Consider the following 16056-nt stretch of genomic DNA (forward strand, 5'->3'; position numbering starts at 1 on the left):
CATCTCCATTTCTTATTCATAAAGGTCTTAAAAGCATAAGATGTCAATTTCTGTTCAGGAATGTTTTATGTTTTTCATAATCCGTCGAGTCTTCTTTCTACATGTACTGTTTGAAGCCTTGGCTTATTTCTAAGGTCTAAAATTTAAACATATTATTCAGTAACTATTATGAATTATTCAAGAACAACAGTGAAAAGGAAAGGTATGTAATTACATGACTGGACAGTTCTTGGAAAAGCCAGGCATTGCATTTTCTCCTTGCAACTGACATAAACTCAATCTGCTATATTGGTCCTTGTAAACAAATCTGTATGAAAATGCATTTAGTAACTGTAGAGTACATGTGCATTTACAACTCAGGAGATTCTGATAGCAACTGACAGTGTTCTCACTCAGACTCTTTTTCTTTCAGAGGTAAAGGTCAGAAAATGACCCTTCAGTAAATGCATTAGAACTAAAAAAAAAAAAGGTAATGCATTAATAATGGGAATGAACAGCCTGTTAGCAGGGTATTTTTTAAGGACATTTTAGTGTTGATGTGTCTAGAAACTCATTTAGAGCTGTATGGGCTGTTTCTGTCCATTGTCAATGGATTGCCAATAACCCTCTAGACCTCCCTAATGTGGTGTGTCCACAATCTCAATTTAATCTCTATTAAAAACATTACTGAGCCTGATATTCAACATATGGTTGTACTGGAAATTAACAAAAGGCTATACAACAACAACAAACTAAATAATCTCTGCGGAACTTAAAATGCTAATATATAATAAAATGCCACACAATAATGAGTTTTTAGAGTCTGAAGCATATAATAAACACAAACAAATTTCTGTTGGCACTGATCAGTTTTTCTTCATTATAAAACACATTTATTGATGTTCTCCATTAAGCTCATTTACACACAGGTCCAAATCATATAATAGGGAGAATCTGCTTTTGTAATACCTGGAAATAGGGTAAAAAACATCTACATAACTAGCTCCTTTTACTTTATATAACATTACGTAGTTGTGATCTGGTTAGATCTATATAAGTGTGCCTTTTTCCATTATTATTCACTGTGAAGTTAGCAAGCTCACAGCTCTCTCACATGCTTATAAATAGGCCTAGCTTGGTGCTGGCACATGCACTTAATCACTGACATTCTGTCTATGTGGTAAACACATTAAGAAAAGATTTACAAGCATTCGCTTGTTTTTTAGAAGCTGTAATATATTATCATTACCACCACAAAGGAAAAAAAAACACTGCTATTAGGCCACAGGAAGTGAGCACTTGATAAACCTCTGACAAATTGAACTGAATTGGAGTTAGTTTACTCCTGAACTCAAACTGATGACTTATTCATAGTAATTTAATCAGGCAAATCTAAAAAACAAAAGATTTACTTATGCAAGGGAACTGTTCAAGCTGCTTAGTTTCATCAGTAACTTGCCCTTGTAAGCTACACGAGCCATCAGTCAAATGATCACCTCAAGAATGTTCCATTAATTATTTAATCCAGTGTAATGATATATGCTTGTTGTGACATAGTATAAACGAACAATGTTTTTCACCTTCATTTAAAAATGTGAATTAGGTTATTTAAAGAGAGAATAATACAGACAAGCAGAGCCGATGATTCACTTGTTGAAAAATTATTCACAGTTACAACTGCATGCATGTAATTTATCAGATACAATGTCAAAAGCAAAAGCTTAAGACAAACTCAATTAAATGGCAGAAAATCCTGTGAGGCAACAGTAACGAATGATAAAACCACACAGGTGCTCTAATGATGGAGATAGACTATTCCCCACTGATATCCCATTTAAACACTAACTGTCCCCGTAGGTATGTGTTATATACATACACATGTATGTATGTATGTATGTATGTATGTATGTATGTATGTATGTATGTATGTATATAATGCTATAATGTTCCAATGTATTTTCTAACACACACAACACACACACACACACACACACACACACACACACACACACACACACACACACACACACACACACACACACACACACACACACACACACACACACACACACACACACACACACACAAACAGAGAAAAATAGTATTATTAGGTTCTATCTGCATTTAGAATGAATTAATGAGCGAGGAATGCATTATATTGTATGTTTTAGAAGCTATAGCTTGTAACCCAGGTCATTACTACAGATAAACTCTGTGACGCATCTGTACGTATAGCACAAATCAAGTGGAAACTTTTTCTGTACATGATTTCATTTTTATTCCATTAAACGAGATACATTTTCTGTAGTCTAGCAATTTAAACAAACGCACATCGGTGCATTTTTACAAAAATGTAATATAGATCATTTTGTTCATACAAAATAAAGTGAGAATTGCGCACGGATAGCTGCAGACGACATGCTTCCTACAGTAACACAGATTCGTGCGTAAAAACACTTTTGGTAAATAAATGTGACAAACATAAATATGATGGTTCAGCTGGTATAGTTCGTAAGTCTGTCCTTCTTGTGTGCACATAGAACATGTCGTATGTTCAGGTGACATAGACTTTGGCTGAGAAGGAACTTGGAAACCCTGTTTTTTTTATTTTTTTCTCCGCCATCACAAGAAACGAACGCATGTGAAAGCGCATAATAAACTGTGTTATACTGCAGTACCAGTTAACACGATAAATGCGTTTTGGACACAATTTCACGTGCGTGTACTGGAAAAAGAATTAGATGTGTCCATATCTGAAGTTTTCACTTGTGTAACCATAGAGAGCGCTAATAAACGCTCACTATAACCGCTTCCACTTCTTTGCTCGGTCGCCGATCCGTCACCAAAAAGTTAATCATCCCCTCGGACTTGATGAGAAGGTTGCAGCCGAGAAAAAAGATGCCGAACACCACGGTGAGAGACAACACGCACATCACGGCGATCTGCACGGCTCTCATGATGAAGAGGCTGCGCTCATCGTCGGGTGCCGCCGCTGCCACGAAGCTGTCGTCCGTCACCACAGACGAGAAGTTACAACACGACAAAATCTCCTCTGTCCGGTTGGAAAAAATCCCACCGTCCGTTTGGTTAAACGTTGTGCTGTTCATTTTCATTTCTGTTCCTCGGCACAAAGGTACACACTAAAAAAAGTAGGTTTAAAGAGTCTTACTTAAAGTCTTTAAGTGTGAAACCGGATCAGAAGTCGTAAGAAGTGAACTGCGTGAGGAGCTCCATAGACGTTGCCACTTTGCACGCAGCATCTCGTGATAGCGTGTCAAAGACGGAAGTAATGAGGCAGCGCGCGCCCGGTGCACACAGGCAATGGGATATTGTACCTGCTGGGGAAAACCATTTATGGTGGAGATGAGAGGCGCGCACACACACACTCACTTACACACACACACACACACACACACACACACACACACACACACACACACACACACACACACACACACACACAGTCACTCACACACACACACACACACACACACACACACACACACTCACACAGTCACACACACACACACACACACACACACACACACACACACACACACACACACACACACACACACGAACCTGTCAAAGCTGGGACTCGTGCCAAATGGCGCCACCTAGAGCGAAATCACGACAGGCAACTTGCAAGTGGTTCCCAGTTTTCCATCTCATCACACTCGACAGGGCCACATAAAGTTGAATCCAATAACTAATCAAAGCAAAACGACATTACTGTAAAATTGCAATGTTAAAAAGCATGCTTCCGGAAACCTAAGTGGACCCAACAACATGTTTTTTTAAATGTCAGTGTTTGACAGGACGCTGCAATAAAACTTTAGTAATTTTCTACTGAAATAAAAATGCATAGTGACCTGCTAAGTCAATTTAAGTTCCACATTTGCAACCTGGAAATAAAATGAAATTAATTAGGGTTACATGCCATGAATCTGCACAAAATAAGCTATAAAATGAAATAAAATGAAATGTCAATATGGTTAGCAACATTATTTACAGATTAAAATGCACAAATTATGACCGGATAAGCTGTCCACTAAATACTAAGGGTTAAACAAGGAAGGAGTTAGAAAAAGAAGCAAACAAAAAGCCAAAAGCTATATAGCCTAAATTTATCCTAGAGCTCAGAAGGACAACGATAATTCAAAAAATGCAAAAATTTGGACAGAAAGCCAATGTTTTAAAAAAAAATCCATATGAAATTCCATTTGGAGTGAAGCATAAGACCCTGGAAAGAAAATGTACATTGGTCTGATAAAACTAAAGTCAGACATTTTGGCATGTTGAAACCCAACATGGCTCATCACCCTGAGAAAACCTTCACCACAGTGAAGCATAGTGATGGGAGCACCATGATGAAGTGATACTTCTTATCAGTAGGGGCTGTTAAATTGGTTAGGGTTGGGGTAAAAGTTGTTGGAATCAAATATGGGACAATCCTAGAAAAAAATCCCTGATCAAACTTTCAAGAGATTTAAGAATAAGGAGGATGTCCATCTCCCAACAGGATAATGATCCAAAAATACTGTCAAAATCCTGAAAATGTTACTTGAAGTTATATAAGCTGAAAAATATACTGCAGTTCAAATGACAATATCAAATATATTGATATCTTATATCTGACATTTCTTTTGTAAAATGTTGTGTGGATGGATGGAGAGACAGATGGATAAATCAAGTTTCAGGGATAATGGCAAGGAAAAATGCCAACAAACAGTATAAATAGCAACACTTCTAAAGGAATATATCTTCTGTTTTACACCCGTTAGTCCTACAGAGAAAGAAAACAACTTGATACTTAATGAAACATACAAGCTACAGACATTAACACATGAACACGTATAAGAGTTTTGCTAAAAGTAGTGAAACATCTTAGAATCACAACAGCAGTTCTTGGGAAGTGCGAGTCTCTGGGGCATCCAAGTGAAATTATTCACTGAAGCAGAAAGGTGAATCATAAATGTTAATTGCTCTAAAATGAATAAGTACAGGGTGATGTGGCAGAAAAGCAGGTCGTGTCGCTGCTTCATGACTCCAGGGTCCTGGACACAAAGACGATAGAAGCTATTGTAGAGATAGCCTGCAGACCTGCTAGCTGCCATAGCTGTAAAGTGACAGGATATCATGGTTACTATTTTGTCCAACACTACAAAAATTTCATGTCATTACTATGTGGAACATTAACTCTACAGTATTTTTAAAAAATTTACTCACTTACTTTATTTACTTATTTACTTTACTTACTTACTCCTTTCTGATTAATTTTCCCCATAAATATTTCTTGCTTTAAAGTAACGTTATTCTACTGTAAGCCTTTTCCCCCAGAAAATTTCACAGTTCTTAAATGACAGCCTTATTGTTATTTCAAGCCAATTTACAATAGTGTTTTTAGAACCTTGATTTTGTCATTTTTATCACAGATAAATACATATTCAGTGGTCTTCAGGAACAATTATTGGCAATCAAAAGAACTAGAAATACAGCTTAAAAACTGTTTAGCCTTCACTTATAATGAGATGTTTTTCATACCATAGACTACAGCAGAGCTATTCAGTTTGTTTTGGGGCCAGTTCATGAAAATCATCCCAAATGAGTGGCCGATGAGATATGGCTTGCAATATGAGTGATGACAAAACAACAATATAGGGGCCCAAATGTTGTATTTTTGCACCACAAGACAACCAAGTAGCTTTTTCTACATTCAGACATGTTCATGTTGTATTCTGAGACTGCAAAACAACACCAATGCATATTGTAAGACACCAGGTAGGTTTTTGTTTACATTCAAATCAGAGAGCCAGATCACACTCATTTAGAAATTAAGTTATTTATCTGAGACTTCATCTGTCATCACACGTGAGGCTCGTGCTCTGTGCTGCAACAGCGGTTCGTGCTGAACGGAACAGTCACGTGTCACTACATAACTGTAAGGTCTGTTGACCGACTGAAATAAATTGACACTAGAGATGTCTTTTTCACATTTTCGAAATTTAGAAACACACCTCTGCATGGCCACTGGATGTCACTATGACCTAAAATCTTAAACGACTCACATCACAATATTTTCTCGCTACTTTTTAGAAGCTTTATTTAATATTATAAGGCTGATTTAAAATAGATATGGGGCAAAATAAAAAAATAAAAAACAAAACAAACGACGGACATCACTGTTTAAATCATATGTATTTATTAAAGCCGTTTTAATTTTTTATTCCATTATTTCACTCACAGAACCCAAACCTACAACAATAATAACAAAAACAACAATATTAATGATGATAACAACAACAACAACAACAACAACAACAATAATAACAATAACAATAATAACAATACTACTACTACTACTACTACTACTACTACTACTACTAATAATAATAATAATAATGACAATCAACGTGGCACAAATTCACTAACAACCTCTGGGTTTCTTAACAATGATCATATGAGGTAATGTGGCTGTTAGGCTACATGTAGCTCAGGCATCCAGCTTATTTGCCTATTCTTATTTGTCTTACAGCGACAAAGTTTGTACACCCTCAATATGCACTATCTCTACACGTGCTGAATAGAGCAGATTATAAATAGTGCCCATCGCTGTTGCGCATGCGCGTTAGCCTCATGACGGGCACGCCTTTTCTCCAATGAGAGAAACTGTGCCAGTTTGTAAGCGTTTCACTCAAACCAGACCTATTGGGTTAGAAACCTGTTTTCTAACTCACAAATCCAGTGCATGGATATATATATCACGATTCAGCCGCACATACAGAGTCTGTGGGCGACGGTGTCTCTGCGGCTGTTACACGTGTTGTCATCATGATGGAAATGTAAGGAATGATACAGCTGAAGCGTCAGAGGGAGGAGAGCAGTGCACAGGGCATGAAGGCAGCTAGCACCAAGCATCCAGGTCGAGGGATGATCAAGCTAGCACTGCATTAGCAAGCTGTATCATATCCAGAGGTATATACTAGACCTGATGTTATTTGTTCTGTGTATAACCATGTCAGTGTTATATCACGGTGTATCTCTGAACCTGACAATGTTTCTGTTGGGATTTTCAGGAGATCTCCAGCTATCCAGTCGTAAACAGAGGGCAAATGCAACACGTTGCTGGCTGACTGTCATTCATAAAGACTGAACCTATTCAGTAAGTGTCTGTCATCTAACCTGAGCAATGTGTTTGTTTCTAGAAATCTGTTTATCCCGGTATTTAACCTCATGTGTATAAAAAACAACAACAACAACAGCAACTAATAGTACAATATTTTTTTAAGTATTTAAACAATCTAGAAGATAGCCTAAATTGTTTATGTTAATGGAAGAATACATACATTAACGTAAACACTACAGATAAGACATAGCAGTACAAGTATGCATATAAAACAAATTATTGTAATTATATATATATATTAAAGATACAATGCCACGGCTTTTCGACTATGTTTGTTGTTACAAGTATACCTGGACCTGATAAATTTGATCAAATGATTTAACTGATCATGATATGACAAGGTATTCTCAGAGGGGCTGGAGGTCAAAGTACAATGTATTTATAATTCATTTAACTGGCTAAAAATGCTATAAAAATGTCCATAGTGCATGGTGTGAGTTGTCAGATGCTTGTCCTGGAAATCCACAACAGTCTATGCTTTCAACATGTCCTTTTCAACTCGTCAGCTAATTATTATGCTTTTCATTAACAGGACAAGTTGTTATGCAGCAGGTAATAATTAAACTCTGGCTTTTTAGTAATGAAAGTTCAAACATATAAAAGCAATGTTTGCGTATACCTGTAGGCTGCGATATTCCTGGTATAGGAACTCTAATTACGGTTGTGTTGGAGTATATTACTTACAGTTCAGTTCATTGTGACATTGCATTGCTTGTAAATTAAAAAAGGTCTTGTTGACCGTATAGCAGTAAATAATGCTAAGCATCTCTGTTCAGCAGAGTGTTTAATTAAGATGCACTCAGTGGTGTTTTTAGGCTTTGGGTTACAGGAAACTACTGATGATGCCTACAGGGTCTCAAAAACAAGGTAACAATACACCAGCAGTTCAGTAAATGATTGGCATTGAAGATCATGAGGATAAGCCCTCTGTGCTGTGTGCATCAACATTTCTGTGAGTAAAGAATTGAGTTAATACATAAAGCCAAGACTAAGAGGCATTATCACCTGACTAGAAAAAAAACCCAACAGATTAGAGTGTCGTTTTTATTACTTCCTATTAAGGTTTTAAGGTCTTTGTGTCAAGGTCTTTTTTGTATGAAGAACAAGCGGTGTGATTATTTTATATACATTATTTTTTATATTGATATATAACATATTCATGATTATGGTTTGTTTGGTTTGTACTTAGATATGTACAAGCTTTTCTGTTCAATTGTCAGGAAGATGCTGCAGATCATACAGTAGGTGCTGTTAATGCTTTTACGATTGGCATTTGCTGCACGTTCTTCAAATCTTGTGTTGAGTGAAGAGAAGATCAAGGACAAAGCCCCTTAAGCTTTACTGAACAGAGTACTCTGAAATAATTGTCTAAGTAGCAAAAACTATCAAGCCCAAGGCTGAATTTTCATACCTACAGTACTATATGTTCTTAGGGATACTCTTACTGAGACTCATAAAAACAGACTGACTTTAATCTTTATTCTGACAAAGCTTTTTCTATTTTTTAATTTTAAGTCAAATTTCTCATCTCTATGTATCTGTGAGCAGACATTCACAATCCTTGACATATTTCATTACATAATAAAGCTGAATGTGTTTGAGCCGTTTATTAACACCCTGAAAGCCTTGATATTTAGAGTGATCTGTAATTGTAATGCAGGTCAGACTTGTTTTGCTTGTATGCTTTGCTCAGTGGACAGTGAAGGCCCATCCATGCAGATGGCTGCTCTAATAACTGTGCCTTTCCAGCAGAGACTCAGGAGTTCAGCCCTGGCCTGTGGCATGACTGGTGGAAATGTACCCATAACACAGAGTCAACCAAGCAGATGGCCAGAAAAACAGTCATGGTCCAATTTGAGGTCTTATTCTTGAGTGTGAGAGAACAAGAGAATCAGCTTGAGCTGAGCTGATACGTTCAGTGTTGTGCATGTTTAGGAAAGAGAGTCTGTTGCAATTAGCATTCAATGCTTGAATCAAACTATCTCATTTCTTTAGAGAGAGAGAGAGAGAGAATAGTGAGGTAACACATGAGAACTGGTGGATGGATGGAAATGAGATTATTTGAATTCCCTCCAGGGGTGTCTGGGAGGCGTGTGGAAAAAGTGTCCATTCTAACAGGCTCAATCATGCACATATTTCTGAATTTTTTTCTCTTTTTATTAATTTAGCACTTTTTTCAAGATGCTTCCACTTGTCCAGGCAGATAAGAATATTACCACTGCTTATAAAGTAGGGCAGCTTATTTGTATGTTGTTGAATCTTTTGGGCATGTGGTAGCCTAGTGGTTAAGGTGTTGGGCTACCAATCGGAAGGTTGTGATTTTGATCACAGGTCCACCAAACTGCCTCTGTTGGGCGACTGTGAAAGGCCCTTAACCCTCACTTGCTCAGTTGTATATAAAAAGAGATAATATAAGTCGCGGATAAGGGCGTCTGCCAAATGCTGGAAATGTAATGTCTTCAGTGGGCATGTTATGCTGGTCACCAAAACCTAGATCCAGAGTCTACTATGGGAATACCAGATGTTAAGTCTAGATACACTGTGGATTGGACACCAGTCCATTACAAGGCACTTTTCTTATGAGCATGTTTTTGAAAGGTTGCAGGAAACTTTTAAATGCTTTACTGTCTATTTATTGACCAATCCAGCCATCCATCCATGTATTCTCTACACCTCTTATCCTACTGGGTTGCAAAGAATCTGGAGTCTATCTAAGCCAGGGTACACCCTGGACAGGATGCCAGTTCAATCATGCACACGATTCTGCACACACTCATATACCCATTCACAGACAATTTAGACATGCTACTCAGCATATAATGCATGTCTTTGGACTGGGGAGGAAACCAGAGTACCCAGAAGAAACCCACAAGGCATGGCGAGAAGATGCAGACTACACACACACATGGTGGAGGCAGAAATCGAACCCAAAAAGATGTGAGGCAAACATGCTGACCACCAAGCCACCATCTCCCCATTTATTTATTTAAACTGATTATCATTTCTTCTCTTTTTAGATGCAATTAACCAGAACGTTGCAGCTCCATCCCAGTTTTTCTGGACCACTATATCATTTAAAGCATTTGGCAGACACTCTTATCCAGAGCTTCCAGATTTATCCCAAATCATACCTCTGTTTCTCCCTTTAGGCACTGGCTGTCTCATCCAGTGCAGGTGTAAACATGTTACATTGCTTCCTCGCCTGCCAATTCTCTTATGTTTATGGATGTTTCTCACACGACAGCTTTAAAAAAAACACATTACAAGAAAAACATTACATGTCTGCATTTCTGCAGAAATTCAGCAAGAGAATGATTATCTATGTCGGCTAAGCAGCACTGTTCACTCCCACACTGGTCTAGTTAAAGGGATTTTTTTTCTTTGTTTAGCATGTCACCTTTCCACAAGTCTACTCTATTTCAGCTTATAATGCAATTAGTGCTGACAATGTAGAGAAACATTTTATGGAGAAGTCCAAAAAAAATATCAAAAACATCTTATGATGATAGACAAATACAGGATTTGATCTTTTTAGGGTTTTTTTGGCTTGTGTGTTTTTAAGAGGTTAATTAACGGTCAATGGTCATTATACTAGATAATCATATAAAATCATTCAACGCCTAATATTCCTTAATAAGACTGAAATTGCTACTAACCAACATTGCTATGACCATCAAAATCTTGTTAAACCACTTATTGCTGGTCTTTTTTTATGCTGTGTCTCTGAGCCAGATTGTCTAATGCATTTAAATACATGAACTTGCTTAAATGTGTGTGCTTCTCTGCCTCCAGTATGTCTGTAATTGCTGTGTAAGTGCTTTTTTCCTCCTAGTGGGATGACGGCGTCCTTTGTGTTCTGCTGCATCGCCGCTGTGCTTGTACGACCTGGCCTCTCATCTCTCTCAGCATCTGAACTCATACTGGCCTCCTGACATCTGTAAGGCTCATGCGGCGCTTTGTTTACTGTAAGGTGGTGCTTACCACCTCGCTGGTCTGGGTGCTGGTAGATGTCTTCCTGCTGCTGTACTTCAGCGAGTGTAACAAATGTGACAACAGGAAGGAACGCTCTCTCCTGCCTGCTCTCAGAGGTGAGTCCAACATTATGGCTCATGTGTTATGAACTTGTTTCACGAAAAGATGAACTCACTGAATGGAACAGCATGAAAAGCAGCATGAAAATGGTGATCTAGCCCAACAACCCAAATTTACCCAAGTTTAATGGCAGAATTTTTGTTTTGCATGTATGCATGGAAATATATAGAGCTTGTAAATCTCTGCTTTGAAATGGATTTATCAAATATGACACTGACAGGTGATTAACCCTGTGACGTGACTCAGCCTAAACAAACATTAGTGCTGAAAATAGCTTATACTTTTTCTTTTCTTTTATTTACACTTCAAGCATTTCTGGGCCATCTATACACTAGCATATACATTGTGTAAATAGAAACAGGCCAAATTGCTCTTTATTTTTATTGCTATTAATATCAGGTTGTAGCAATACCTATAAAGTGGAAGGTTTTCTTTATATACATCTGTAACTCCACTGTTGTAAGTTTTTTGTTTTGTATTTTTTGAGGTAGCAGTGTTAGTAGTTCTTTTTTTAATATTAGTAGTTCTGTGAAAAAGCCAAAGGTTCAAAATAACAATCCAAATATCAAGAGTGAATAGGATCCAGCTAATCATTTTTCAATACTGGAACATTATGGAAACAAATACATATTATTTCTAGGTGTAGGCTGAAACCTGTTCATGAATTTGATATACCTGTGTGTTGGCTTTGGAAAACACATCCAACGTCACTTTAGCAAAAACAGACAAAAAAAAGAAAAAAGAAATACAATAAAAAAGGCTTTGGCAACAATACTATGCAGTTTTTTCAACATACTCTGACACCACAACTTAAGAACCCAAAAATTTGTTTCACCGTGTGATGTATCAGTGTTTATATTTGCTTTTAATCCTGCTGAGTCTTTCTGCAAAGCTCATGTTGAATAAGGAGCCAGTTTAAAAGCTAACGTTTGCTAGCTAAGCTTGATTTCCTCACACGTGGATGTCAGACTGATTAAATTGTTTTTTTTATATATATATAGAAGACTAAATAATTCTAAATCTTTAGTCCATCTGTCAAAATGTCAATGAAGCTCCTTCAGACTGAATTCTTTATAAATGCAGTTTTGTCTCCTTTTACATTTCAGGGTAAGCAGACATTACACTGCTATAGCTGGCGATGGGGGAAATGTAAAATATGTTTCAGTTCAGAAAAATGTCTGTTTTGCAGAACTCTATATATAGTAGAAAATGTCAAGATTTCACCATGTGAAAACCTTTCCAGGCAGTGAGACACATGGCATCCGATTTTAACCACCCAATTTAGCAGAAAGGAAAACTGCACAAGCTCCGTAATCGTCTGCTATATGTTTCTTCCAATGACAGCAAAAAAAGTGAAAACATTTAAAAAAAAGTATTGTCTTAAAGAGACGATTTTATTCCAAGCAAGCCGAAACCTGGTTTTACTGAAAGTCAAGCTCAACTGATGAAACAGGTAGAAACAGTTGTAGCTCCTGCTTGATTGGAATGAAAACACACACCTACACCAGCCCTAGACTGAACAGCCCTGTGAGAGTAAAAATGCTCATTGACTATTCAGGTTAGAAAACAACCAGCCGCGATGTCTGAAGACCCGCAAAACCTATCATCAACCCGAGGTGAGGGGAAGATGACATTAAACACAGTGTCCCACCTCCAGACTGAACAAGCTTGTCTAGAACACATCCAGCGTCTGTTATTTCTCTAGTGAGGTCACTACATGGTCTTATTTTATCCACATACTGTTCAGTCATGTAATGGGTTAGGCTTGTTCGACAGTTTGCTTGGAGCCTACACAGTAAGCTGCGAGACAGTGTGTGCTTAGTCAGTGTCCAAAAGACATTTACAGATTGTGAGGTCTGCCTTTGTTCAAGTTTTAAACAAGTTTTCATCCACTCCTGGCTGTAAAACATCTCCAAACAGTTCTCTGGGAATGTGACTTGATAGCTTTGCTAATGGATTTCGCTGTGATGAATGAGCCTCCCCACTGCCAGTTCCTCACTGTATAATTCCCAACATCATTGCTTCCTTGTCTTTACTTGGATTCTGTCCCTAATAAATAGGTTTACGACTGTGAGATAAGCAGCTTTTCTGGTTAAAATGAGGGAGTAGCGCAGCTGTCGAGGAAAAGAGCATTTTTTTTGCTTGACTAGGTACAGAAACATGTTTCTTTGTGCTTAGAACTTGACTGTTTTTGGGATAGCACTGAAAGCTCGTCAGATGAACAAAAGAAAAGGATGTTTATGTATGACAGCATTATCAGAAAGCATTTTGGGAGTTAAATAGGCAAATGAGGACTAAGCAGCCTTGTGCTAAGAAGAGCAGGGCTTAGAGCAGCGCCAGTCTGTTAGCCATACAGGTTTGTTACTGAATTGTGCCAGGTGGAAGGTTTTGTGCTATTTAGGTCATTTAGAAACAGGAGACTTATGAGACCTCCTAATGTGAGGTTTTAAATTGAGTTGTGGAATTTTTGTTTCAATTTTTTGTATTTTATATCCAATGTGTTAACTGATTTAAAGAATAAGAAGTCTTTAATGTGATCAGAATAAAATGACATGGAAATATGTGTGATGACATAAACACAGCAAACATTTTTAAGGCAGAGGAAATGATCCGTTTTTAATGGGAAAGAATTAATGAAGCAAGGTGCCTGAATGATGCCCTGCAGGATGGAGGCTAATCATTAGCAGGCTATTTTAACAATACATTTCTTAATTGCATTTTTTTTTTAAATAAATGCAGCAATGCAGCCTTTCTTGCAGACAGCTTTGAACCCCAGACAGCTTTGAACCCTGTGTACTAGAGTTTCTGAATTACTGGCTGACTTGCCATAGGTAAAGCAGACATGTGCAACGAGTCACATGGAACAATTGTATAATACATGTCAGTGCATGCCTAAAATGCTATGGGTCTGCTAGCTGTATTTGTATCTGTTAGCTAGCTGTATTTGTATCTGTTAGCTAGCTGTATTTGTATCTGTTAGCTAGCTGTATTTGTATCTGCTAGCTAGCTGTATTTGTATCTGCTAGCTAGCTGTATTTGTATCTGCTAGCTAGCTGTATTTGTATCTGCTAGCTAGCTGTATTTGTATCTGCTAGCTAGCTGTATTTGTGCACTACAAGATTATATGGATGATTTAGTGATGTGATTAAGTCACAAGTTTCCCTCTTTGTTTAAGCTTTGTGAGTGAATTTTGCTTGGTTATATGATTAGATAGCTAAGCTGCATATTATCAGACAGCCCTATATTTAGACAAATTTGGTTACTGTAGTTTCCTCTGTAATGGATGCAATGTCTAGTTCGCTGATGACATATGACTAAGATTTACTAGCTAAACACATAGCCAGAGAAGCAGGAATAACAAAGCTACAATGATTACTCAACATAATTGTATTTTTATAGTTGACGTGTTAGGTTTTTTAACAGACATAAAAAACAATGCAAAGTTAAATGAGGAACGTTAAGTTTGTACACACACTCACACAGATGTTGGCACTGATGAATTAGGCTCGTGAAATAGGTGAAAATGGAGAATAGTGCAGCGGCTAACATGTTTGTTGCTAAACACCAAAGTTGTGGGTTTGATTCTCAGCACGGGTGTGAGCTCTTGCGTTATGCCACTTTATTCAATCATGTGGAAGCATTTTGCTTATGTAAATGCACAATGGTCCTTGGAAACTATGGAAACGGCATTTTGTCCCAATGTATAGAAGCTATATAAAGGACTGACAATAGACCCATTTGATATGACACTTGACTTTAGCTCTAAATTTACTACTGCTTTACTACTGTTTAGATTTTTTTAGACTTTTGGTATACATGATCACATACATTATCTTAAATACAGGTCATATTGTTGAGGTGTAATTTAGTTTAGTTATTGTAATAGGAACATTAGATAAGATCAATAGATTATAAAATGTGTCATGTGACAGGGATTGGTGTTCTATTAAATATATTAAGAGACAGATGACAGGAGGTTATAAGTGTGTTCTCTCGCTAGCTTGCTTGTTCTGAACAATAAAATACTGAAGGTGATGCAAATGATGCTTCAAGTTAATGTCTGTTAACAAGGATTAGACAGATAGCTCACTACAAAATAAATTCTCTCTTAAAGGCTAAAAAGTAATGAACTGTTCAGTTTGAATGCATTACTTGTCCAAATATGAGGAAAACTGTGGGAACTTTTTTCTGTCCTACTTGCAGTGCTGCTTTTTAATCAGTTTGAATCTGGCATGCGTATCCATACGTCCTGACAAATCTTTCAGCCCACTTCTATTAGGATTCATATAGTCATGTCTGCAAATGCATCAGTGTAATTCAGTGTAATGCTCTAACACACTGTTATCCTGAAATGAATAATAAAGACCCCCAGCAGTGAAGTACAACCTAAAGATGTTTTTTAATGTATTTACTTTTTATTGTTTCCTCATAAAAGAAAAAACAAAACTCCTCTATGTTAGGTGTAGTAAAGATTAGATAATATACTAGGCGAACCTAGCCTGGGTTTGCTGTGCAATTTTTAGAGTAATCTGACCTACAGTCACTCAGGTTAATCCCAGACATTTAACATTGAAAGCCAGGGAAGCATTTGAGGTCTCATCGATGCAACGTAGTGGAATCTTCTTAACTGCCCTGGTGCAGATGGGCTTCCAGTTATTTACAAGATGGTATGATAAGCCTCTAGCAAAAAGCCATTCATAGACTTAGGAAAAAAAAACCCTTTACTGAAGTTGCTTTTTTTTCTTCCAGTAACAGCATTTTATTGCACTTACACCTGAGCAAGAATTAATTTAAAAAAA

At 37.3% G+C, this 16056-nt stretch overlaps 2 protein-coding genes across 3 annotated transcripts in view; one reads left to right on the plus strand and one right to left on the minus strand.

The window, feature by feature from the left end:
- Positions 1–2089: 2089 nt before the first annotated feature.
- rprma (reprimo, TP53 dependent G2 arrest mediator candidate a) lies at positions 2090–3368 on the minus strand. Its single transcript, XM_027164221.2, has one exon. It carries the CDS (start codon positions 3090–3092, stop codon positions 2766–2768), a length of 327 nt encoding a protein of 108 aa, XP_027020022.1. The 5' UTR covers positions 3093–3368; the 3' UTR covers positions 2090–2765.
- Positions 3369–6623: 3255 nt separating this feature from the next.
- galnt13 (UDP-N-acetyl-alpha-D-galactosamine:polypeptide N-acetylgalactosaminyltransferase 13) overlaps positions 6624–16056 on the plus strand; it is a 37208-nt gene continuing 27775 nt past the window's right edge. For both annotated transcript variants that reach the window (XM_027164871.2, XM_027164873.2), the window contains exons 1-3: positions 6624–6954; positions 7056–7141; positions 10998–11253. In XM_027164871.2, coding sequence (XP_027020672.1) covers positions 11112–11253 — 142 coding nt within the window. In that variant the 5' untranslated portion in view covers positions 6624–6954; positions 7056–7141; positions 10998–11111. The remainder of the gene's footprint in view (positions 6955–7055; positions 7142–10997; positions 11254–16056) is intronic.

Source organism: Tachysurus fulvidraco, chromosome 6 (genome assembly GCF_022655615.1).
Source record: "Tachysurus fulvidraco isolate hzauxx_2018 chromosome 6, HZAU_PFXX_2.0, whole genome shotgun sequence".
Classification (NCBI taxonomy): Eukaryota; Metazoa; Chordata; class Actinopteri; order Siluriformes; family Bagridae; genus Tachysurus; species Tachysurus fulvidraco.